The 26656-nt window shown below is 42.2% G+C and overlaps 3 protein-coding genes across 9 annotated transcripts in view; 1 reads left to right on the plus strand and 2 right to left on the minus strand.

The window, feature by feature from the left end:
• SKA3 (spindle and kinetochore associated complex subunit 3) overlaps positions 1-14023 on the minus strand; it is a 27316-nt gene extending 13293 nt beyond the window's left edge. The window contains exons 1-3 of one of the 4 annotated variants that reach the window (XM_073339907.1): positions 13598-14023; positions 9360-9476; positions 1446-1510 (exon numbers count right to left, since the gene is read on the minus strand). In XM_073339907.1, coding sequence (XP_073196008.1) covers positions 1446-1510; positions 9360-9462 — 168 coding nt within the window. In that variant the 5' untranslated portion in view covers positions 9463-9476; positions 13598-14023. Of the gene's footprint in view, positions 1-215; positions 365-1445; positions 1511-9359; positions 9477-13478; positions 13575-13597 lie in introns of those variants that run through there. The other 3 variants (XM_073339898.1, XM_073339928.1, XM_073339917.1) reach the window with 3 other exon arrangements.
• Positions 13641-16715, plus strand: MRPL57 (mitochondrial ribosomal protein L57). Of its 2 annotated transcripts, none has more exons than XM_073339939.1 (2): positions 13641-13813; positions 15309-16715. In XM_073339939.1, the coding sequence occupies exon 2, from the start codon at positions 15312-15314 to the stop codon at positions 15624-15626; it is 315 nt and encodes a 104-aa protein (XP_073196040.1). In that variant the 5' UTR covers positions 13641-13813; positions 15309-15311; the 3' UTR covers positions 15627-16715. The 2 variants fall into 2 exon arrangements, with proteins under 2 accessions (XP_073196040.1, XP_073196050.1); XM_073339949.1 differs by lacking the exon at positions 13641-13813 and adding an exon at positions 14059-14539.
• A 1755-nt stretch (positions 16716-18470) lies between these two features.
• Positions 18471-26656, minus strand: part of ZDHHC20 (zDHHC palmitoyltransferase 20) — a 77424-nt gene continuing 69238 nt past the window's right edge. For all 3 annotated transcript variants that reach the window (XM_073339972.1, XM_073339964.1, XM_073339981.1), the window contains 2 exons: positions 26161-26238; positions 18471-24578 (listed from right to left, as the gene is read on the minus strand). In XM_073339972.1, coding sequence (XP_073196073.1) covers positions 26201-26238 — 38 coding nt within the window. In that variant the 3' untranslated portion in view covers positions 18471-24578; positions 26161-26200. The remainder of the gene's footprint in view (positions 24579-26160; positions 26239-26656) is intronic.

The following is a 26656-nucleotide window of genomic DNA, read 5'->3' on the forward strand; positions in this document are numbered from 1 at the left end:
ACAGCAGAAATATAAAAATATGTACCAAGTTATGGTAGCAATAAAACGTGTTGGGAATTTGGGGACTGGAGAGCTCGAACTTTCCCTACAAGTCAGTACTTCAAATAGACTATTCTAGTTTAAATTCAATCCCAGTGTGCAGAAATGAAGAGTTATTAAAACTTGCTGGCAGGACAGAACATTATATCACAACTGTCACCATATTTTACACTAACCAGTAGATAGTGGAAGCTCTTAAAAAAGAAGTTTTAATCTAAGATGCTTAGTAGTTGACTTCAAACAGAATTTGTAATTCTCAGTCCTTGTCTCTACTTTCTCACTGAGGAAAGGTCCTGAGATGTTGCTGCTCTGATATTATGGGAGGCAAAAGATCAGAGCATTGCCGACACAGCAGTTAAGTAGAGTTAGAGTTCCAGATTGTGGAAAGGAAGCATTTCTTCTCATCTAAGGCTCCAGGACTGGATACTGCCGTTTTGCATATTTCAGCCAGAATACCTGCAGCTGGCTAGAATGCCAGATAGTGGGGAAGGGAGGAAATTTAAGAGTGATGGATCTGTCAAACAAACGAGAACATTAGAAGATTTTAATTGCTTAGGGCCTGCTCTCATTGAAGTCATGAGTAAAACACCCACTGAATAGTTTGAACAGACCATTAGACAATGATAATAAGTTTCTTCCATATTTTCCATTGTATTTTTATGTGGTTCACCATAAAATTCTTATAGCAATCTAACATGTTTACTGGGGTATATATTAGTACATTTAATCTGAACTCCATCAGTGCTACAATTTTCTCCCTATCTGAACATTTTTGTTAGAAATTTTGGGTTACGGAATATTCAGCACACTGTCAATTCAAATGTCAATTTAACCACTGGAACACTTTACCAAGTGTCATGGTGGATTCGCCATCGATTGACTATTTTAAAATCAAGACTGGATGTTTTTCTAAAAAATCTGTGCTAGGAATAATTTTCAGGAAGTTGTATGGCCTGTCTTATACAGGAGGTCAAACTAGATGATCACAATGGTCGCTTCTGGCCTTAGAATCTATGAATTCAATATTTAAATACCAGAGTGATAAGACAGTAGACAAAATATTTGTATATTTAAAAATCTTTTTACCATTTTCAATCATCATCTGAAAGCCTGAAACTGGGACCTGTTTGCTTACTGAAATTGGGTCTCTCTTTCATGAAATGCACAAATTGGTTTCTTATAAATTCAGTGCCACCAACTCTATAAACAAAGAATTTACTTAAATAATTAGTTTGGAACACAAATAATTAGGACTTGCAAACTGAAAGAAAACAAGTCAAATTCTGAGTTGTTAACCTTCATGAGTTAGAACTGTAAAATATTTAATATATAATCTGTAAAGTTATGGAAAATAAAAAGATATGTTGCTGTATAGTTTGACAAGCAAGTGATGAGTCAGTCATTACCTTTAGAGTCCTGACTTCACAATGCAGGTCATGTAAAACTCTCATTGGAGATTCATCTTCATATTCTTTAATATGCATGTTAATGGAAAACGATTTTGGAGGAAAAACAGAGGTTAATATCTTTTCATTAAGTTAGTCGGTAATCTCAATTATTTCTACCATAGACATATAGTTTTATTAGAGTCAACATGAAAAACAAAACAAAAACAAACAAATAAATAAATATATAAAAAGAACCAAGTGTAATATTATAAACCAAATGCCCCACATATCATAAGACTGCAGTGTGACAATTGACATTGCACAGGATGCAAAGCCACAGGGGGAAGAGGAGAGAAATTGATGAGGATCAATTTAGGTTCACTCCATTACTGCTCCAGTGAATGATGCTAGATGGTCCTGTTTATAGAAGCAGTATCACCACAGGTATAATCTACTCCTATCAGAATGTTCCGTGAAAATGTGGGATACCTGTGCCAAATTTCACCTCTTATCAGTGTTAACCTTCAACTAAGTTTGGCAGAAACATGGATACAAACATCTATACCTGCAAAAAGCAGAATCAAGTATCAATTCATCTGACTTGTCTGCTTGCATACAGATGCCAGTGTTTCTCACTTATGCATGCAGAAGTCAAAAGCAGGCAGACTTTGTCCCTTATACTGGAAATTAAGGTTAATGTGAATAGATGAAGCAAGAGGGAACATCTGCTACGTGACAAGACACGGCAATGTACAGACCAGGAAAAGTATGAGTTGATAAATCAAATTAAAACTTTGAATCAAATGTGCAGATATATTATAAAGAAAGCAAGCAATGCAGATAGACAAATAGCATAGGACAGACTGGATCAATAAGGACAAGCAGCAATAGTTTTACATGAAACAGAAAACGTAATTAAAACCTACTGACTTTAAGGATTAGAGGTAATGGAACAAGGTACTGAACTGTCATCAAAGATTAAATAGCAAAAAACTTCATTAATGCAGAGTTAAGGTTGCCCGGTGGTATCTCATACTCCTCCAAAACTCCAAGTTCAGCAAAACTCAAACTTGTGAAAACCAAGAAATACAAAGTTGAGATACCTGCCCATGCAATCTTAACTCTGCCCACCTGGAGCTGGCAGTAACTACTGGGAATTATCTGCATGCACCCCAGCTGTGTTCGTTGTGTTAGATGTAGCTGTACTGAATGGTGGAGAAATTAGTTGGAGCAGCTTGGAAGAGGTGCAATTGTGATATGAGGCAACCTAGGAGGCTGCAGTCTCTGGGGATTCGAGAGTCCCCCTTCTTGGCCCCTGAGTGTGTGATCAAAGAGATGCAAGTGTACTTGAGAAATCTAGCATCTTTAATTTCAGCACTGCACTCTGCAGGTTAAGCTGGCCCGCTGCACTTTAATGTGACTGCTCATCCCAAGCATGAATAAAGTGGGGAGGGTTGAGCACAAGGTTAACCACCTAGCCTCATAAAAAACCCACACTGATTATAGAAAGGGAACCAAGGTATCATTCTGATAAAAATGGCTCATCAGCAGAGAACACTGCTGAGCCTGCATGCTGCATGAAGGCACCCGGTGAAACCAAGTCTGTGGAAACCTGGATCCTAAAAAATTTGATGCTGGCCGCAAGAAAACACTTCAAAGTTGTTACTGAAACATGAGAATGTTTCAAATATCAAAGATCATGAAGGAGATGGACAATGTTAGATTCAAAATTCTGGGCATCAGCAAGAGCAGACTGACAAGTGCAGACAATAAGCGCTTCAAGCAAGAGAAGCCACATCTCATTTATTCAGGTTATAGTGACAACAAACAATTAGAGGGAATAGTGCTCATTATGGCAGATTCTACGCAAGGTAATGACCCATCAATTGGGAACATATAAACTAGTGCACCATATACTCCAGACTCCAAACTAGATTCCTAAAAATGTCAATCATACAGTGCTGTTCTCTGACAGAAGAACATGGCAATGCTGCTATGATAGGAAGTCACAGAGTTGTTTACCAAGTGAAAATTTCAAAATAGGAAATGGGTCAATAAAAAGCAAAGATGGAAAAATGCTTACAACTGAGATAGGCCAGAAAAACAAATGAGCAGAACATTTCAAAGGAGTTCTTAACAGACCAAGCTCCATTTCAGCATCAGATTTTGATGAAACATGCAAACTGGATCAACTCGATATAAACATTGGCCCAACAGAGATGTCAAAAGTACAGGCTGCAATCAAGAAACTGAAAAATAAAGTGTTGAGAGATGATCAAATCACAGCAAAAGCGCTAAAAACTTGATACCATCACCGTAACAAAACAGACAGTTGGTCAATGAAGATTTGGGAAAAAAGAGACCCCCTAATGACTACTGAAAAGATGGAATCATTGTCAGAATATCCAAAAAAGGTGATCTTACTGAGTGCAAAAATGGGAGAGAAGTTACATTACTCAGTTGTAGGGAAAGCCTTCCGCTGAGTAACACGAAGAAAGGCAGTAGATGCAAAGATTAGAGAAGAATTCAGGTCCAAGACATCCTGTGTAGAGGAGATATTTATACTAAGGACCATCATAGAAGAATATCTAACCTGGGAAGCTCCCCTCATCATCAATTTAATTGATTTTTCAAAAGACATTTGAACAGCCTGCACAGACATACATTGTGGAATGTTCTTCAGTCCTACAGAATCGCAGCCAAAGTTGTCATCATTATCAAGGCCACGTACAGAGATGCAAAGTGCTCTGTAAGGGTAAACAACCAGACAGGGTAGTTCAACTTGGACACTGCCATAAAACAAGGCTACATTTTATCTCCACTGTTTGGCATTGTCATAGACTGGATAATGAAAAAGGGTATTGACAACGCAAACACTGATATAGCATGGCAAATGCCTAGAAGACCTAGACTTTGCTAATGATATTGCACTACTGAGTGACACTCCTGAAAAGTTACAAAGATAGACAATCTGGAAAAAACACCAGGCTAAGCAGGGCTCAAGATTAGTATGCTAAAACAAACATTGTTGAAGCTTAGTCATCTAGCAGTAAAATCACACGAGAAAAACAAAGTAGAACAGTTCACCTACCTAGGCTGCACCATATTGGCCAACAGAGACTTCACGAAGGAAGTGAGATCAAGGGTAGGAAAGGCAACACAGCATTTACTAAACTTAACAACGTATGGTAATCAAAGAAATACATAGGCTTGGCAGAACTTTTTATTTTATATCATTTCAACAGAAATATCAGTTTATTTTTAAACATTTTTAATTTTTCTTAATTTAAAATTTCAGTTGTGAGAAATTATACAGGGTGTCAGACAATTATTTAATGACAGCAGATGTTGAGATTCAAAAATTTAAAGCTATATAACCATTAAAACACGAATTGTCAATATCACGTCAAAATATATGAAGTAAATAACTTTAAATCAAACTCTAGTCAGTTCTCAAGCAGAATTTCTTACTTTGCCCATCTGTAAGTTTCAATTATCATCTATAGCAATATTTTTTCATCAGTTTGTGTGTGTGTATCGTGAAATTGGCATTTACTGACATGTAGCAATAAATATCTAATCCTTCCAAGCTTACATATATAGCATCAGAACAAAACTGAGAATTTTCAATTCAAATATAATCTCTGTGCGAATGTATGGCTTTGAGAGCTGGCTATCTACCAAAACATTAGATAGAAAATTAGATGCATTCAAAAATACGTGCCCATAAAAGATTTTGGGCATTGGTTGGAAAGACTTCATTACAAAGACAAGGTCAGAGAAACCACCAACCAGCCAATTGTTGCCATCAGAATCAAAAAGAAGCACGGCACATATTTGGGACAAGAACTCTGGATGCCAACACACAGATTCCCACATGAAGCTTTCAAGTGGAAAACAACTGGTTTGAGGAAACAAGGTTGCCCAAGAGAAACCTTCGGAAGAACCCTTAGAAGGGCAGGCAAAACAGTTGATTGACACCGTAGAGCAGATGGAAGCAAGAGCAAATGACAGAGAAGAATGGAAGAGACTAGTTTCTGCCCTGTGCACCAACACTGGCATGGGAAGGATGTAATGTAATTTACTTATGTAGTTTGTGTCACTAGTGGGGGAGATAGTCTGCAGTTAGGTGGAAGAGAACTCCTGATCTGAGTTTAATGAAGGGTAAATACAGGTATAGTGTTAGTTGGTATTGTGTGCATAAGGTAAAGGGTTTGTAAAAAAAAAGAGGTTGAAGGGGTTGTAAAATTTAGCAGATGTGGTGTTCTTTGTGTAGAGTAGGCCAAGTATACTAGTGCAGAGCAGGTGTAGGTAGCTCTTGTTCAGCTCAGCGAAAAGGCAGAGTGTGAGTATGCATTACGGTTGAATGGGCAAGTACGGTAGAACTGTATTTCCTGGTTTTCACAAGTTTGAGTGTGGCTGAATTTGACGTTCGGGAACGGCAAGATACCACTGAGCAACTTTAACTTGGCATTAATTTTTTTTGCCATTTAAATTTCCTCTTTTTAAAAAACAAAACAAAACAAAACCTTGTTGGTAGAAGCTAGCAGTCATTTAGACAGTTACAATTATATCGATGTCCAGTCCAGATGTTCCTGTGACCAGGTAATGAGAATAATACCTTGCTCTTACATATTACTTTTCATCATTGTATCTCAAGGAGTGAAACATTATCCCCATTGTACAGATGGTGAAACTGAGGTAGAGAGCGGTTAAAGTGACTTGACCGAAGTCATCCTACAGTCTAGTAGCAAAGTCAGGAATAGAGCCCAAGTTTTCTGAGTCCAAGTCCAAGGGATTCCTAAGTATGCCTACACTCCCCCCCACCCTTATGTTTTGTTATGGTGGAATGAGGATAATGGTTGTGTTTTGAAATGCTAGGACTGTGTAGTAGCAAACAAAGCTGTGAGAAAAATCTCAGACATGGTCTATATCTAAAAAACTTGACAATGTTATTACATTGTGATTACAGGAACTTTATGCATTTAAGAGAAGACTGGTGTGTGTATCTCTTCTCTCCCATTCCCTCATTATTCCCTGAAATTTATAGCCCCACTCCCCAATCCCAGCACACATACAAAGGTAGGGAGAGGGGCTCAGACCACCCAGATCCTGGCATACACATCTGAGGGAAGAATGTGGGGCTTATGGGAGCCCCTGCCCGTATTTCCCCCAGTCACCCTGCCACTCATCTCCATTTCCAGGTCATACTGTCCATCCCATCAAACCATTAGCATATTAGAAACCAGATGTGAACAAAATCACATTGATAGAATCAGTGAACTTTAAGAAAAGCTGTTTCCCACCCCAGTAGACTGTATCTCAGAACCTGCTGCTAAAATGACCCCAAATTTGGATCATTAATCCTATCATACACCTCCCTAAAACAAAAATAATTCAAAATAATCTGGATATGCATCAAATCTTAGAACACTTAGAAGAATCATTCTTTAAATTAAATTAAAACATTCTTTAAATAAATTAATCTCTGTAGCAGAACTAGTGCTCTACTATAATATTTAGAAATTCATAATCAGCAATTGCTTTGCTATATGCAGCTTCCCCAGAACAAGATAACCTGAAGGCATAGGAGACTCAGAGGTGTACAGTGTCCAATTTATCTCAATGTAATGGTCTCAGCTGAATGAGAACACCTCATGGAAATAAATGCAGCCTGGAACAATAGCCCTGAGATGTGTAAACTGCTCCACTTATGTCAATGAGTGTTCCCCTCCCCTCCCCAGTGCTGGAGAGCCTGTGATATGCATCAAGCATGCCTGTTATCAACTCCTTATCCCAGTGTCAGCCTTGTGTTCTTGGTGCATGCTCCCAGAATACCTATTCTCAGCTTCATACTCAAAAAGGCAGGGTTTTCCCAGATGCTGGCTCAGATAAGGGGGCAGGGAAAGGGGCTCTGACCCACACAGAGAGGACAAGGGCCCCAGATGCCAGCTCACATGAAGTCAGGGGCAGGGGCTCAGTCGCCCAGATCCTGGCATACACATGGGAGGAGAGAACATGGGGCTAACAGGCACCCATTTAGTTCAAGCATTAGGAGAATGGAGAAGCGAAATCTTTGGCTAATACTGTTCTGAACTTTGCTACTACAAAGGGCCGGTGGGCATCTCTCTGGGAGCAACCTTCAAGTGAATGAAACTCTTGTGCCAGGATCAGAGCCATGGTTTGAGCCGCTGGTCTGGGCAAAAATACATTCGTAGAATACGCCAATCTTAAAAAAAAAAAAGAGGATTTTTTTGAGTGGGGGGACTGTATCTCAGGAACCCCTTGATCAAAGGACCCTAAATTTGGATCACTAACCCTAGCCCATGGTCTCATGAAGAACACCAAATTTCAAGTGCTTAGATTACTGGGAGAGTAGTGTTTCAATCTGGTCTTGACTTAACTGTAGTAGACCTGGTGGTCCGCTACAATATTCGAGGCCAGACTTGATACCTGTTAAGGACAGTTTAAAAACAACAATGTAATTCTGCCATTACACAGAAAGTTAGACTACATAACCCACTAGGAGAAGAGGGTCACAAACTGTGGTCCCTGGAGAGCAGACTGGTTATATGGAAATGGCTATTCTTGTTCGTAGCTTCTAAATTTAGTCAAAAGAGAACTAAAAATTCAATACTTGCCTAATGCTACCTTTCCACACAACTGCAGTAAGGATGTTAGCTGATCATGAATCAGAAGAAAGGTAACTTCTACACAGTTGTGTCAACAAATCTATAAAGATGTATGAAAAAATTGAGAACCCCTGTAACTAGAGAAAAGAAAAGGAGTACTTGTGGCACCTTAGAGACTAGCCAATTTATTTGAGCATAAGCTTTTGTGAGCTACAGCTCACTTCATCGGATGCATTCAGTGGAAAACTGAATGCATCCGATGAAGTGAGCTGTAGCTCACGAAAGCTTATGCTCAAATAAATTGGTTAGTCTCTAAGGTGCCACAAGTACTCCTTTTCTTTTTGTGAATACAGACTAACACGGCTACTACTCTGAAACCTGTAACTAGAGGTCTCTTCTCATCCAAGTAGTTCTATCATGTAGAAACCTTATCTAGAGTGACAAAATCTGTACTAATCAAGAAAGTGCATGAATGAGTTTGAAATAAGGACACTGTGACAGATATTCCAACCACATGCAGTATACGTGGGGACTATTTTATCAACTTGATGAGACTTATCTGTATTGTTATGATACTATTGTATCCCCTTTATACATTGTACCTACACATTTTATATATCTTTGTGGACTAGAGATTGTATTCTTCTTCCTGGGGGAGGGTTACTGCATCTCCTCCAGGAACTCAGGCTATGTCTACACTATCACTTATGTCAGCAAAATTTATGTTGCCGACACAGCTTCTGCCACTTGTGGAGTGGTTTTTTTATGTCGAAGGAGAGTTTCACTACATGTGCTGCAACCCACAACTTAAATATGTGTGAACAAGGTTAACAAAATAAGTTTAAACAAACTTTTCACATGTAGGTAATGCTGCATCACTATTATTTTCTAGAAGAGAGGTATCATATTTTTAAACAATTTGCCAGTTTCCACACCTGATAATCATGAATTTTCCCTTTTTTATATCAAATGTTAAAAAAGACCATTCTAGGAACATACCATTCAAGATTTAACCCACAACATACAGACATTTCAACAAAGAAAAATAGTTACAAGACCAAAAAAAGTTAAGTTTTGAACTAGGCGTGTGGCCTTCAAAGTCTATAGCTCTCAGCATTCAACATTCCATCTTAATCCAAATATCTAGATCACATCAGAAACTAGAATCTGCATTTCCATACAAAAGAGCAGGTTGGAAATACTTTGACCTCTCTTGTAATGTGTTTTTCTTGCTTAGAGCACAAAGCTAACAGCTTTCACTGAAGTACCAGATTTGAGGTGCAGCCTCTCACATACTTACGTGTGTCTTCTCTATTTAATGCTTGTTCAAGCTGCTCAGCCTCTTTCTCCAAAGTGACAGCTAAAGCACGCAGTTTGCTGAAGAAACTTCCTGTCACCTCCATGATGAAGAAAATCACTAGAGAAAACAAGGGAAACACCTATCAGCAACTTAATAGTTAACATTTACATAGGCCATCTCTTGCACCAGCTACCCAGAGCTAACAAACTACAGCATGAAGCAGAGCAGTGGAGTATGAGAGGAAATTTTACTCATGAATACCACAGGAAAACCGTACTCTTACAAAGTGCCATAACTGATTTCAAGAGACAAGGTGGGTGAGGTAATATCTTTTATCGGACCAACTTCTGTTGGGGAGAGAGACAAGCTTCAGGTCCTGAAGAAGAGCTCTGTATAGCTTGAAAGTGTCTCTCTCCCCAACAGAATTTGGTCCGATAAAAGTTATTACCTCACCCACCTTGTGTCTCTAATATCCTGGGACTGACTGACATGGCTACAAACTACACTGCATATAAGTGGCTTAAGGTCATCTCTGAAAGATGCAACTGTATAGAACTCCATATATCCACTAAGACAGGGGGTACCAAAGTGTGAGCTTGTTGGAAATGGGATGCCAAAAAACTAAAAAGTGTTTCAGTCTCAAATGAACAGACGTTGCATGCAGTGCAGAGCTCCAGAATACACCCATGAAACAAAATGCACTCTCCTGGCCATATTGACCCATGATGGTGAATAACATCACCAGCCACACTGGCATAAAGTTCTACTTAGCAGTGTATTTGCACTGAGGCTGGGCAGATGGGTGCTGTATTCTCATGTGGCACCAAGCTGGCTGGCTTCCTGCTATGCCTAGCCTTAGGTTGTACCTGTGATGCTGTATACTAAGGAAGATAACTAGTTACACTAATACAGTGACCACTGTTACAAATTGCAATAAATTCTGTACAAAGTACGTCATGTATCAATGGAAAAGTTATATGTTTAGTATGATTATTCTGTTTAAATTCAGGTATCGTCATTGTATCTGAAGTTATGAAATAGGCAGTCCTCGACTTTACGACGTTCGACTTACGATGAATGGCACTTACGTTTCTGAATTGACACCCTGAGTCAACTTACGACAATTGGTTTTGACTTTACGACGCTCGGTCCCACAATGGAGTGTATTGCAGTTCCGAGTTACAATGCAATTTACAAGAACCAATTGCGTCATAAGTCTGAGGACTGCCTGTATTATACAACCCCAGGAGGGGGGCCAGAAGCCTGAGCCCACCTGAGCCCCACTGCCCCAGGTGGGATGGGGGCAAAGCCCAACCCCTACCGCTATAGGTAGAGCGGGACATGGAAGCCCAAGGGCTTCAGCCCCATACAGGGTGCCTGTAACCTGAGCCCCGTCACCCAGGGCTGAAGCCCTCAGGGTTGGGCTTCAGCCCTGGGCCCCAGCAAGTCTAAGGCAGCCCAGGCAACCCCATTAAAATGGGGTCACGTCCCACTTTGGGGTCCATTAGTTTGAGAACTGCTGGGCTATGTGTTTGTATATCAAGTATGATTTGCTCTTGGGTGACACCCACAGGGCAAATTTACATCCATACTAGCCATCCCTGTGCTGATGGGCCATTGAAGAGACTCAGCTCACCCAGTGAGCCTCTCCTGGAGACATTTCAGAAAGCACCAGACAATGGCTGCCTCATGGTTCAGTGAGGGATGAAGGACGTGATCTAAGACTCCCTCTTTTTGCCAGTAACTTTCCACGCACATGGGCTTAGGGTATAAAATAGGAGCCTGTGACATCACTGTTTTGTCTTCTTTCTTGCTCCACTGCTCTAGATTGTGATTTCTAATAAGTAACCTTTGGAAAAACACTGATGATCCCCAATCTTTTTAGGTGATCCAGGGAGTTTTATTGCACGCTAGCAGAATCACCATCTCTGCTATTATCCTGACCTACAGACTCTGAAATCAAATGTATGTTTCCTTTAACCATTTAATAACTCTCTTCTTTTCTATTAACAAACAGTTTTTAGTTCAGTAAAGGTATTGGCTGCAGTGTGGTATTTGGTAAGATCCTAAAAACATATATTGAGCTGGGGAAGGTGGCTGGTCCATTGGGATTGGAAGAACTTCATATGTGATTTCTAGTTTTAATAATCATTCATCACAAAAATCCAGTTGTCTGGGTGGTAAGTCAGGGACTGGAATGCCTAAGGAAACTGTGTTTTGGCTTCTTGATAACTAGTGTGGTGGTACAGGAGTCACTGTTGTTAACTGGCTTGGTGAAATCTTATTCTAGAATATACCACCAGTTAGGAGCGTGTCTGCTCTGTTTCTGGACATCTGTCCTCAGTTTGGCAGTCTCAGTGGTGACCCATACCAAACACAGTGACAGTACCAAACTGCACAGCTTGAGCTACTGAGGTGAACTTATGAAGTTCCATGTCATGCTGCTAGTGCTCCTCTCACCCAAAAAAAGACACATACAGGGACAGCTCAGAGCAGCTGCAAAACATGCAGCTGCAGAGAACTCTGACAGCAAAGGGCTCCCACACAGAAATCCACTGTAGAAGCCACAACAGGGCTGGAAGACTTGGGACCCATGGGAAATTTCCTCCTATCCCCCCAGGGGAATTGGGCAGGGGGGGAGAGAAGGGTGGTCAGCAAATAAAGGCTGGCTATAAAATTAAGGAAAGCCACCTAGCTCTCCCGCTAAAGAACTAGCTAGCTGCAATTCCAGCCTCCTCCCAGCAGGGGGAACAGCTGTGCAATTTAGGCAGCAACTGTAGCCAGGGGCCCAGTTTGGAAGGTGTTGAGGAGCAAGGCAAGCTTCAAGAGGGCAGCATGTCCCAATAAAGTCCCCACTTCCAACCAAACCTCCCCCATCAGAGTCCTCTGCCATTTTACCCCCTTCTCACGAATACCATTTTTTTCATTTTCTGTATTGTCCTTGCCTTACATTTCATTCAGAGGGAAGCCAAGGGGACTTTGGCTCATGTTTACCAATAGGCCAGATGAGAATTAGCAGGAATTTAGTTTAAATGTAAATTAGACAAGTTAAAGTCAAGCCATCGACAGCAGTCCAGCGGCACGTAGGGGGCATGGATCATCACTGACATCGCAATCCCTGTTAATACCCAGCCTGGGGAAGCTAATGAGCCAACCAGTGGACCCTATTCGGTGATGAATCCTAGTCATGTGCCACCTGAGGCGTGTTATGCGTAGGCAAAGAAGAAAAAGCCACACAGATGAGGATGTCAAGTACGACCCATTTCATGGGTGTTTCTCAAGTTACAAGACACACAGGACGAGCGGCAGCTCCACAGTGTTTCTTTTTGACAGACTGTCTAGAAAGTGGAGGTGTTTAAAGAGGTTGTTATAATCACACATTTAATGCTTCCTGAGGCATTTATTTTACTGAGTCCATAAGTACTTAGGCCAATTAAGGCGCCCCAATAAACGCACCCAGAGAGGAGCAATGTGCACCTGGCATTTCACACACCAGTTGCGGGAGAGGGGCCTGGGAACGCTCCCAGCGGGAAAAGCACAAATGTCCTGGGATTTGTATCTCTGCAATGACAGCGAATCCAGAGGTTTCAGCGCTTACACCCAGGCCCCTTTGCCCTCCGGACGCCAGTGGTATGCTGGATAGGGACACTGCCCGACCGGGTGGCACGTGCTATCGGAGATGTTGGGGGCGCACTAAGGTATGGCGCGAATTAAAGTAGTTTCGGAGCCCTGCAGAGGGGGCTGGGCGAATGCAATACCCCCCCACACCCCCCCGGCCTATGTCTGTGGGGGAGCTCAGGTAAGGCAAAATCCCCCCTTCCCCCCGCATGTATCTGTCTGTCTGTCTGTGGGGGGCGGGGGGCGCGCGAGGGGACGACTCCACTAATGCAATCACACCCACCCCTCCCCTCCCCTCCCCTCCGCGCGTATGGGTGGGGGAGTCAGGGCTCAGCTAACGACCCCGCCGGGCCCCAGCACTCCCCTCCTCGCAGTGTCTGCGCCCGCGCCGGTCGGACTGTCTCCCGGCTTAGCTCGGCGGCAGTAGGACCCGGCAGCCCGGACACAGGGCAGAGACGAGGCGCCCCAACCCCACCCGACAGCGCGCGGCAGAGCCGTTACCCGCCGCCGCTCTCGGTTTGCTCGCCCGGGTCCGTCCCCTGCGGCTGGAACAGGAACCAGAACCGCCGCCGCCGCCGCGCGCGCCGCGCACTGTGTTTGAAAGCCCGAGCAGAACCAACCCCATTGGGCGCGGCCAGGCCCCGCCCCTCCCGCTGAGGCGCTCCTAGTCTCGCGATAGAAGCGAGCGTCGGCGGCCCGCGTCGCGCTCGCGCTGGGACGACCCCGCTTAGCGTAGCTGCGCCGTTGCCGTCTTGTCCGCGGCCCACGCGGAAGTGACCGGGCTGCGGTGAACTGAAGCCGGTGACCGGGGGGCCGGGGCCGGACCTCGCCTTAGGGTAAAGGGCTCCAGGCGCGGACAGCCCCGGGCCTGCCGCTCCCTAGCTCGCGCGGCCCGGCCTGTGCCAGCCCGCAGCCATCCCCGCTGCCGCCTACGCGGCTGCGGCCCCCGCGCGGAGCCCCGGCCCCCGGCGGTTCTAGCGTGATGCCCCGCAGCTCCGGCTCGGCGGGCGAGTAGCCCGCCCCCCCCGCGCCCCGGCCGGGGCTCCTGAGCCCCGGCTTCCCCTGCCTCCGGGGCCTTAACACGTGGCCGCTGAGCCGCTCCCTGGGGCGGGGTCCTAGTCGCACAGCGCCGCGGGGTGCAAGGCTACGCCCCTGGGCACGCGTATCCCGCCCGGGGGCCGCCCGCGTGCCAGAAGGCGGCGACTCCGGCGAGGATTTAAGGGGGGCAGCGAAGCAGCCTAGTGTACGGCTGTGGCAGAGCGGACTGCTGCAAGCTTTGAACGTGTAAATGCCCCTTTCCCGGCATTGGGGAGACTGATACTGGAATCTAGTTCAGGGGCCCCCGTAGTCAAAAAGTTATTGGAGAGGATGCACAGAGCCAAAAAATGATGAAAGGGTGGGGAAAAGTGCTTTACAGTTAGAGACTTAATGTTTAGCTAAATTAAAAATCAATAAATACATTAAAAATCAGGAGGTGAGTTGACAGTGGTGTGTAAGTACCTTTACAGGGAGGAAAATACCAGGTACTAAAAAGTTCTTTGACAAGAACCAAAGAGTGGAAGGTAATGCTGGACAAATATCCATTAGAAATAAGGCATATAATAAACAGGGAGGATGATTAACCACAGAAAGTGGTGGATTATATGTCTGTCTTCACATTAAGACTATCCCAGATGCCTTTCTGGAAAGCATGCTTTAGTCAAACAGACGTTATTGGCCTGGATGCGGGGATAACTGGGTAGCCTGTGTTGTACAGGAGATCAGATTAGAATATCTAATGATCCATTTTGACCTTTTAAAAAAAATCTGTGAAACTCTGATGCATCCATCACCATAGAATCTGTCTGAATGCTGGTTATTTCAGGGTGGCAAGTTTGTAAATGTTCAGCTTTGTAACACTTTACTCTAATACAGTGTTTCACAGATTCCAACCAGCGTGTTGGACAGGTGTGTCCTGGAATTTTTTGAAAAAGTAAATGTGAGAACAAGGAGTGGGGGGGAAAGCTGCCTTCTTACTGGCTGTTTGTCTGTCTCACTGCCCTACCTCCTTCAGGGGCAGAGCAACCAATCAGAGCTCAATCTCCCTCTCTTCTACTCTCCCCTCCTCTGCCCTTTCTCTCCTGCAGCCATTGGCCGGTGGAAGAGCCCCTGGAGCTCAAGGTGTGCTGCTGCAGAGTAAAGGTTGGGAAAGGCAGAGAAAAGGCTGCTCTAATAGCTTTAAAGTGTTTTGAGCAAGTGTTTTAATTGTACAGAAACTTGTGTTATTTCTAAGATGGCTTTAATGATTCATAATAAATTAAAAAGCTTATATATAATCTTATTTATTTTAAGGTAATGTTTCTGACCACAGCACTGCTCAGAAAAAGGATTCCTGGGAAACAATGGATTGGAAAATACAGAAGACCAAGAGTGGTTACTCTTTCAATGAAGCGTTCAATGATTCAAAGGCTGGAAGTTGAAGCCGAGAATGAATATTGGCTGAGTCGACCATACATGACACCAGAGCAGGAATATAAACATAATGCAGAGCGGAGACTTGCAAAATGGGAGACCTTTAGAAGCCAGTTGATATCTAAATTTCCTGAACATAGATATGTTGCGGATCATTTAAACCACTTGAATGTGACTAAAAAATGGACACACTCTTAAATCATATCTGTTTACTTTTTGGCATATTTGCAGTGGTCTACCATCTGATCTGTTGCAGGCTGTTCAATACCTGTTGTTGAAAATTTTGTAGTGGGTATAAAAATGTGGGGATAAGGGTGTGAAGCAGATGAACATTTGTCTTCTGTTAATATATGTAGAGTTAATGACATTAAAATCAAGCATACAGGGAAAAATGTGAGGTTTCTTTCCTTAATCTTAGCTCACTACACAGTGAAAGCTTTCCATGCATCTCCAGTGTATGCCTATCTTTTGTTACAAAGAAGGGGTTTTGTATAGGGCCATGCTGCATTTGGGCAGTGGGAGTTGCTGTAAGGCAATTGCTGTTGGGTAACGGGAGTTGGGCAGGGTCAGTGTAAACGAGTATTTTTCTTCACTAGCGTCCTCCTCAAAATTGGGGGAAAAGCAATCTTAGTAGGTTACCCAGTATTATTGCTGGCGTTTTCCTACCAAGTCACTCTGCTTTATTATGAAATGAACATGAATAACTGATGTGGCCATGAGGTGGTCTGATTATGCTAGTCTGGGCAGATTGATATGTAAGAATAATAGTATCTGTGCCAAAAAAAAATTCTCCAGATTAAAAAATAATCTGGAGAAACAAAAGGCATTGAGGCCATGTTAGTATTAAGAGTTTCTCATAACTAAATGTAAGGATTTAGTCATACTTATGGGTATGTTTTATTAGACCCATCTCTTCCCAGAACAGCATCCCATGGTCGAGGAAGCCGAAGTCCTCTTGTCAACACCATCTATGCAGCAATGCATTTATATCCAGGATGTATGTGCCCCTGTCCGGGCCTTTACTCTCAACTAGGAGGATGTATGAGAATACTATCTGCACATGCAACTTCTTCCCCCTTACTCCCACAGCCTTGTAGTCATAGTCCTTTCACATATTTGCTTTCATGGTGTTGCTGTCTGTCTGGTCTGGTTTTCCTTAACTTAAATTACAAATGCTCCAGGGCAGGGATTCTTACATTGTGTGAACCCATTTTTTTCTACAGTGAATTTTACTCGTGAAATTTTTGGGCATTCTGTGCCAAAAAATTAAAAATTATGCACACAATATTTTAAAATTTTTCAAATTTTGTCAATAAATAAATGCAGAGGCTCCAGCATGGCAGGGGGGAGCACAGGCCACTGGCTGTATTAAGGTGGGAGATCACGCTGTAGCCTCCCCACCCGGGACATGGACACAGTGGTGAGACCACACCCAACCCTGACACAGCACAAGGCCGGGGCCTGTGCCAGAAACACCCTGGGGCCCCGCTCCTCTGCACCAGGAGTGGGGCAGGCACAATCCAAGTATGGAGGGGCTCTGTGTGTGGTGAGAGGATTCTTTTTTGTACAGTCTGGGTACAGGCAGTTCAGTAGGGGGATCTGGATGCAGAGGCTTTTGGGGGGTTGGTTCCAGGTGTAGGGGCAATGGGACTCAGCAGGGGGATCTGGGTGCTGTGGATGCTTGGAGGGGGTCTAAGTGCAGCTAGATAGGGGGCAGTGACAATGGGGCTTGGATGTGGAGGCTCAAGGTCATATGGGGGGCTCACTGGGGTTTGAGTGCAGGGAGCTCTGGGGGGTGGTCTGGGTGCAGGGGGGTCTAGATGCAGGGGTTGAGGTTCAGTGGGGGGGTTCAGGTATGGAGGGTTCGGGGTGTACAGTGTGAGGCTTGGCAGGAGTGTCTGGGTATGGGAGGTCCAGCTGCATGGGGGAACAGCTCCCCATATAGTGACCCCTGCACCTGAGGAGTGATGGGGGCAGGATGCTGAGCTTTCTGCAGCTGGAGGAGGTTGCTAGGGGTGGGTCTGACAGCCCCAGCCACACCTTGCAGGGGGCGTCCCATCTGCTCCTGGCTCAGGGTAGGAGCCGTTGACTGGGGTGTCCCCAGCCCTGTGGTGATTCATGTCTCTGCCAGCTGCTCCAGGTGCCAGAAATGATGTACCTGTGCAACTAGGGAGTGGTGCGTGACTGCTCTTGCAGCTTCCCTGTCAAAGTCATTTTTCTGCAGGAAGTAAAGAAATCTTCAGGGGACATGAATTCTGTGCACATGCAGTGGCGCAGAATTCCTCCAGGAGTATGAATTTAAATGACCACTATTACTAAGCTTTAATTACTATTTGTTATGTTGTTATAGTACCTGAAACACCAAAAGGCCAAATTGTACTATCACTTCATAATGACCCTAGTACTGGCAAGGGGCACAATAAATTAACTAATATAAGTAGCTGAAAGCCATCATACACTTCCTTTTAAAACTGAGTTTGTATTTCAGAATCAACCTGTTTAGTTTAATGTACAACAGCTGACCTATTGGTATATTTTCTTTCATAGGGATAAATTCTGTTCAAGAGGAAACAAAACTAATCATCAGTTGGACTAAACGGTGTCACAAAATAAGCCTCCAGCTGCTTAAGTTACACCCTCCCTCCCCCCAAAAAAGTGAAACAGTTGTTTTGAGTACCCTGTAGAAAATAGATTTGAGCTACCCCTGAACTATTCTGAATGCATATTTGTTTTAATTCTCTATAGTGGCAGCTCTGACTCTGAAATTTCAGAACCAGATTTTCCTTTAGACAGATCAGTATGATGATTAAAACAGGATGGGTCAGAACTAACAGTTACCATGTTGTCATTTGCTCCTGTTTTGGACTGTAAACCCTGTGGGGCAGTGTGTCTTATCGGTACTGTAAAGCACACCATGCATATGGCCTGTCTCTAACAAAATTAGAGAGGAGAATTTTGTCTTCCCTTTACAAAATGTTTTAGATTTCCATCAACAGGTCAAACAAGCTTCCCTTGCTGCCACATAAATGCACACTTAAACAGTTTATTTTCAGAATATTTCACATTCTTTATTTAGTCACTTTTGCATTCAGTGAGGTCATGTCATAACTTAATATTTTACCACTTAGGAAAAGAGGGCCCCAAAAGGTGCAAGTTTTGCCTAAACCGTGAATTGTAATTTTAGATAAAATATGTAAGTCTGAACTTTGATTTACAAAAGTCTGAATGCAAACATTCAACATTAAGTAATAACCTAAGAGTACAGTGGTGGAAAATAATACACATATGGAGAAGTTACAAGGTATGATTAAAATATGAAGGAACTCAGGCAGAATTAATTTTTGTTTTTTGTATATTTCATTAATTTATAAAAGCCCATTTAAAAAAATCACTTCAAAGTATTAAACTATAAATGGCAACATGTTTTCTTTGTGCATAGGAATGTTCCTACTGGCAACATACAAAAAATACAATGTGTCATTTATTACATATTTATTCTTGTATAATTAACTTCAGATAATTAATAATTATTTTCAGTGTGCTGCGTACACTTGCAATTAACTACATGGAAGTAAGATATTTGCAGACACCCAGGATTTTGCCATTACAGTGCACTGTAGATGACATGCCCACTGGCAAATACAGGAGCTGCAGAAATAACTCAGGGATATTTATTTCACAATTTAAATGGGACAAATTCTTAATAAAGGACTAGCATACATGAGTTTTATCTATTCTCTGTCTGAACCATAATGTAGACTGATCCTAAAAATATTACCGTGAAATCTGATTTTCTTAGAATACCTGACTAGAGCTGATGCAGCAGGAAGAGCTCAACAGAGGTATGTTGAGCACTTAAGTATATTGTAACCTAAATAATGTAAACAGTATGAAGTCTGCTGGTCACCATTAACTCTTTGGTGCCAGCAAGCAGGAGATCCTGATACTCATTTCCCAGCACATTTGCATGGGTGCTATGCATTCATCTGAGTTTCTGCTGGTAAATCTCATCTTCTGAAAACCAAGTAATTAAAACAATCTTGTAAACATGGTCAGATTCTGCTACCTATTAGAGACAAGATTCAAGTAACCTCTGCAAAAATCAGTTTTATTAAGTCTAACCTAAAACAAATTTTATCATTAATGTTAAGATGCACTATAACTACATTCTGCATTTTCATTACAGATTATGACAGCTCTATACTAAAGAAAAACACACATACAAAAAGCTGTCCCTACATACAAAATAAATGGATAGAAATGAACTTAGTAAACATTTTCAGTATTATACTAAACTTTACATACTGCAGCTTCTCTTTGGTATCAATTAGTGATACTGACAAGATGCCCTGTGTGTTCAATATCTAATTACATTTCAGGTATGGTGAACAATGGTTCCCGGGCGATCTGTTTACAGATATTTCAGTAATTGAAATATTTGGAGTCTTTTTAAATGGATGGCTGAATCCCTAAAACTTGGTCTGGGTTCCACAAACTATACTGTAATGTAAAACTTCGTATTCAGAAGATACTTCTGAATTTGGTTGGTTGCTGCTCAAACTGAAGACTGACTGTACTAGCCTTATCCTTCATTAGACAGTCTGGCAATAGAAATTAATGGTTACTTACAAATGCTACTTCCATTCCACTCCTGGGGTTCCACTGAGCTGAAACTGCAATGCTTCAGTGATGCAGAAAAATGTCCACAAAAAATTACTATAAACATACTAAAATCTGTTTCAAGCATGAACTTAGACTTGAATAGTACCTGAAAAATTTAGATACTTAAAACTCAAAGAAGTGCAAGTGTTAGTGTGCCTAATTCTGACATATGCTGTGCTAAGAGTAGCTTGTTACCTATGCATGCCACGCAGTTTGGGTATGCTTACTAACACATTAGAGTGTACTTCCTCAAATCAGACAGCTACAAACTTTAGTCATGTCAAAAGATTTCTTCTAGAATTACCTAGTAAAAATCAGTCAGCGGAAGTCTGGGATCAAAGATTACTTTTTATAAACTACTGATATCAAATTCTGAGATAGATAGCATGTCTCTGTTTCTACATTCATCATACAAATTTGCGAAGAATCAGAAGACCACTATTTAAAACAGTCTGATTATGTGGTACAAATTGTAAATGCAGCTATTGTTACATAAGCAAAAGCATTCCAAATTGAATTCAATTCTCTAACAGATTCATTTGTTTCATCTTTCCCCCTTAAGGGTACTTCTTTATCATCTTAAGGGTTCAGAAATGGAAGGAAACCCTTACACAGGAAGAGAGAAGAGCTTTATGTCAGGCTTTTGCTCTCAAACTGGGAGTTCAAAGCATATTACATATATGTAATACAATACAGCTTTAAGAAACACTAAGCTCACTGATTCTAATGGTACCAATATACTCCAGCAACCAAATAACTGGAATATTATTTGGGGCTGCATAGTGGAGGGATGGGAAGGCTTAAGCATTGGAACTGCCAGTCTACTGCTGCAGCAGCACTGTAACGTGGCTTGTGTGGTTGCGGCAGAGTGCTGGGAAAGAGCTCTCCCAGCGCTCCAAAAACCCACCTCCCTGAGGGGTGCACTCCCAGCGCTGGTGCTCTGTCTACACTGGCACGTCACAGCTCTGAAACTTGCTGCGCTCGGGGGGGGGTGTTTTTTCACACCCGTGAGCGAGAAAGTTGCAGCGCTGTAAATTGCCAGTGTAGACAAGCCCTTAGTTGTCATCTCAGTATTTCTGTACTTGCACATATTGAACAGCTTTTATAAAACACAATCCAGCACTCGCTATAATCACATTGTCTCAAGAACACATCCACTGATCCTGAATGGGTGGGGTTCCCTTGATGCAGTGACTGGAAGTCTCTGAGTGGTTGAATAGAAAGGCCTGGGCTGAAAGGACTTGCTCAGTAGGTTGCTCTCACAGATTGTCCTGCCTCTGTAAGGCAAAACGTGGAAGCAGTGAGTTTATAACTCCACTCAGCAGCAAAACAGCTTCTCCCCCACCCCATCTCTCTCTTTCTTGCCAAAATTTATTTTTATTCCTGGCTCTCTCCCCTTCTGCCTTTAATTCACTTTCCTTCACTCTTGCCTATGCATGGTGAACTGCCAATAGGGTTGCTCTCCAAATGACGGCCCTGAAGATTTGATCCTGTTTCGTGCTGTACCTGTTGTATACCCAGAGCCCCTATGTCAGTTCTCAAAAAAGACAGCAAAGGTGACTCCCTGTATCAGAGAGATGCACCACTTTGGCCAGTGGATACTATTTAGTTCTATGAGCCCATAGCTTGGCACCCTTTAAGATCAGTTTCATGGTATTTCCTTTCCATCAATATTATCTTTTTTGTGGCAATCACTTCTCCAAGAAGGGTGAGCTGAACCAGGGGACTCTTTGTTGAACCACCCAATGATGTTTTACATCCCGTAAAAGTGGCCTCAGATACTATCTGCTTTTACATCCAAGTACAACTACTCCTTCACCAGAATCAAGAGTGTGCTACTCTCATACTAGTCTTATCCAAAACGTCAGAAAAACTGGCATACTATGGCACTAAAAATCTATCTATATCTGTATCTAGATCTATATATCAGGAGCACCAGTTCTGTATGGAAGTCTCAATTCATCATTAATGGCTTATCTGAGATGCAGAGGAAAGAATGCTCCCAAAGAAACTATTGCTCACTGGAAACCACACACGGACATTTGGCTTAATCTCTGAGGGCTTGTCTGTACGCAGCTTTTGTACTGCTTTAAATTGTATCAGTTTAGAAGCCAATATAGTTAAATTGGTGTTACCCTCTAGTGTGGATGCAATTATACTGGTATACTAAACAGATACCATTAACGCAGTGTTTTTAGACTCTTAAAGGCAGTACTGTTAAGTAGGAAAGCTTGCCACAGTAGAGACCTAGGTTCTATTCCCTGCTCTGCCAGAAATGACCCTCTGCAACGTCTTCGATCTTCAATTAGCTCACCTGTAAGATGCAGAGGGAAATACCCATAGTCACGTTTTCTGCAGTGACAGCTTGGGGTGTTTCACAGCCCTTAACACCCATCAGTGGAAGAGGGGAGATGAAATCAGGGTCTTCTGGTTCTCAACCCAGTGCACCTTTCCCCTAGCCATAGGACATTTTGATGGGGCGATCTCTCTTTTCAAACCTAACATGCTGATTGCTAGAATTTGATGACTTTGTTTTTTTATTTTCAGTTAAGCAGAAGTTGCCAATATTTGAGACGGGCTGAAAGATTTCAGGGAAAAGGGGTTTGTAGCTCAAAAGAAGGCACATTTTTTTTGTGAATTCTGAAGTTAGTAGGTGCTACACTTTTTAGACAAAAGTAGTACAAAATTTGGAGAGACATTTTGCAAGACTTCTGAAAAGTGCAATTTTGGATAATTAATTTCCTTCCATAAGTACACTTGCTAGTGACCAGAGCATGCTTAAAAATTCTCAGATCCATTCCACTTTAAACAGTACTTGAAAATATAAAGGAGTAGGTACTGTTTTAACTCCAGAGAGACTGTGAGAGCAAAATCCTGCCCCAACTTTAACCTTAGTGTTGCCATAAAACACACATTCGGTTTTGGAAGGAATCAGCCCAGGGACAAAGACATACAGGTTGGTCCCTTCAGCCCTGATGGACTGGAGGCAGCAGAGCAGTTGCAGTTTCAAGCGGACCCAATTGCACTTATTCAGGATCAGCAGATACCATATAGTGGAATAAAGAAATTGACAAGTAAGGGACATTTTTCAAGTTTGCTGGGTGCAATGTCAGTACCACCGAAAAATAAATATCATTAGTAGTCTTTTCTAAATAGGAGTAAGAAATGTGAGTATGTTGTTTGCTGTGGGTCTCGAGCTTTGGATGCACTATATTCCCTACATAGGAAAAACATAACTTGCCTTTCGTGAACAAGATAAAGAATTATGTAAAGTGCTTATTTCAGCTATTTTTCAGTCACTTCCACTTAAAATGGAAGTAAAAACCAGCAGACTAAAGCATACAACAAACTTCCAATGCATTCCCCAAATGCATGATCCAACATTTATATTTCATCACAGATACTTGAACTGTGTCTAAATGGTACTTTAGAGCCAACAATAAAAAAGCCCACCTTCTGTCTTTATTAAAAAGCTAAAGCAAATATAAAACAATATTTATAAAGCATCAAGTGTTCAATATAAAAAGCAGTAATCTCCTCCAGTTCCATTTTCTAATACAGTACAAAACTTACAATAAGATTTTTGCTGCCACTAGGATCTTGCTGCTCTGTTACTGCCTTGTACATCCCTTCTACACCCCTTAACAGAAAAGTGTACTAGTTTGTTAGCTCCTTTCTGGATTGACAATGTTTTGTATGTTGAGAGGCAACTGTAGGAAAAGTAAAATTGTTGTTTAGGTTACTATATCTAAATGGAAATTCACTTTACGGAGTTACATTCCTGATATGATTAAAGAAATCAAATTACTAGGGGGCCCAATCCTGAAGCAAACAAGTGGAGCCCAAGTGAAAGAGCTTTACTTGCTTGGCATTTTGCTGCAACAAAGCACGGCTGAAGGAAGGAGTCTTTAACCCACACAGAACTACAGAGCCAGGGTACAGGGGTAGTAAGCGTGTGATCAGCCACCACTGGGTACTAGGAAAAGATGAAGATACATCGTGCTGCTCTTCCCTTACATGGTGTTTGGGCCACGTGTAGCTACATTGTGGAGACTCGCTGGCCATGCTCTGTGTTTGTGGGCAACACATCCACTTTTCCCCTTTCTTGGTCCCCTGGAGACCTGCTATGGAAGTAACTTCTGCAGTGCACAGGAATATGGGATCTGCCTGCTTGGGTCTTGGCAGATCTATCCCCCCAAAGCAGCAATGCACAGTTTCTGCTCTGTTTGGGCTTGCTCACCCGCGCAGGACACTTCAGGATTTGGCTCTTTTGTAGCAGTATATAAGTCAATGTTGCATAAATGCATATTAATAATCTTAAGGCATCTGTCTTACTTCCCTGCTCTGCAGCAGTGCTTCCAAGCGTTCATTGTACTGTACAAAAACAATTTCTCATAAATCTTCTTTAACATGTTCACACTGTTCCATGTTACTGAGCAACATCTTCCAAACAAAATTAATATTCAAGCACAAATGTGTCGCAGAAACCTAATTAAAGGAAATAAGTTAATTAGTGGAAGTGTAACATTAACTTTAATAAAAATGTAGATCAGTTTCTATTTAGGAATTATATCTACCTATCTTATAATAAGTTCTACAAATAAGATTTTAAAAACATGTAATTTCAAGCTCTCTGCCTAAGGTAAGGCCCTGATTCATAAAAGTACTTAAGCATGTTCTTATCTCTATTCAGGGCAACATTTAAGCACAAGCTTATGTGCTGTCCTAAGTAGCGTTGCTTTTCTGAATCAGTTGTATTCTCTTCCTACAACGGTTACCCAGCTTCCTGCAAAGGACCTCAGTCTCCCTATTTCTCCTGCTTTGGCAACCAGGGAAGTGCAATGTGGAACTTACAATACAGGACGCCAATAGATGGTCCCCCTAAATTCTCTTTAACAACATAAAATTGTACATCATAACTAACAACAAATAACAGTTTTGTGTCTGTATACAATCTGTTGCTCTTACGAATACTTTCTCATTGCATTTTCCTTACAGAATTCCACCAGCTTTTTTTAAAGTCACTATTACAATCTAAATTAGTCATAGTAAATGTACCCAGGAAATACAGACTTTTCATGTATGCAGCAGCACACCTCATATTTCTCAAATATCAAAGAAGAAAAGTATATACAGAAACCATTTCATACACAGAAAAATAACATCACTGTCAATCTGAAGTGTGACTAAGCAGAGCCATTTGTTCTGTGTACAGAGATCGCTCACTGAAGCAGGAAAGCAGAGATCGCTCACTGAAGCAGGATCGCTCACAAAGCCCTGGCTGGGATGATTTAACTGGGAATTGGTACTGCTTCGAGCAGGGGGTTGGACTAGATGACCTTCTGGGGTCCCTTCCAACCCTGATATTCTATGATTCTATGATTTATCTCACACCCACTGCTTTTCTGACTTCATAAGCAAGAGCAAGACAAAACAATATGTTGTTTAGGAAAAGCTGCTCCAGAACTTCAAGAAAGCATTTAGCCTGGAATTGCCTCTGCAGCGAGTTCCTTCCACTGGTGGGTAAGGCTGGAATTCTTTGGCCTGCTCGCAGACCAAACTGTGGGGAAGGGCTGAGTCACCTCAGCCCACAAATCCACTGTTATGGGGTTTTCACCTCCTATCCACTTCTCCAGTTCCATCCCCTCCTGCTGTTATGGCTCTGTCCCAGGAACCTCATGCTCAGCTCTACAAATGAGCCTCCAGTTCATTTATCCACTGGACTCTATCCTTAAATCTACCCTTGCTCAGGGAAGGCTGAACTGAGTTACTATCAGACCTTAATTACTTCTGAAGCAAATAAATCAGAGGATGGGACTATTAAGAGGTAAGGTTCTCTGCTGTTTAATCAGACAGAGGAAGAGACTAGCCATCCCCCATATTACTCTGCAGACAGAATGCTACGTAGAGCTACACCTCTAGCACTGCTGATGCACCGAAGAGAGAACTTTTTATTAAGAAGCTTTGAGAAGTTCTCCGAATTCACAGACTGGATATTTTATGGCTTCAGATGGCCAGAAGTAATTTATTTGCTGTTTCTGTGTACAATAATCAATTACATTGATCTTACCTTTTTCTCATTGAGATAACTGGTCATTAACAGACTGAGATCAGCTTTCCAGTGAAACTATAACATGCTTTTTTGCACCTAAAAAGTGAGAGGATCACCATATAAAGTATATATTTCACAAGAGAACAGTGATAACAGCGTCACAACAAAGTTTACAGTGCTGCATATATTTGTCCCTCTCACCAACAGAAATTGGTCCAATAAAGATATTGGCTCACCCACCTTCTCTATTTTACAGAAGTAATTTTGTCCTCCCTTTAAACCAAAGCACAAACCCATCCCAAACGGGAACATCCAGAACAGGAGACTAGAAAGTTGGAACTCTTCAATTTCCTTTCAGAGTAGCAGCCGTGTTAGTCTGTATTCGCAAAAAGAAAAGGAGGACTTGTGGCACCTTAGAGACTAACAAATTTATTTGAGCGTAAGCTTTCGTGAGCTACAGCTCAAATAAATTTGTTAGTCTCTAAGGTGCCACAAGTCCTCCTTTTCTTTTTTC

Source organism: Lepidochelys kempii, chromosome 1 (assembly GCF_965140265.1).
Source record: "Lepidochelys kempii isolate rLepKem1 chromosome 1, rLepKem1.hap2, whole genome shotgun sequence".
NCBI classification, from domain to species: Eukaryota; Metazoa; Chordata; order Testudines; family Cheloniidae; genus Lepidochelys; species Lepidochelys kempii.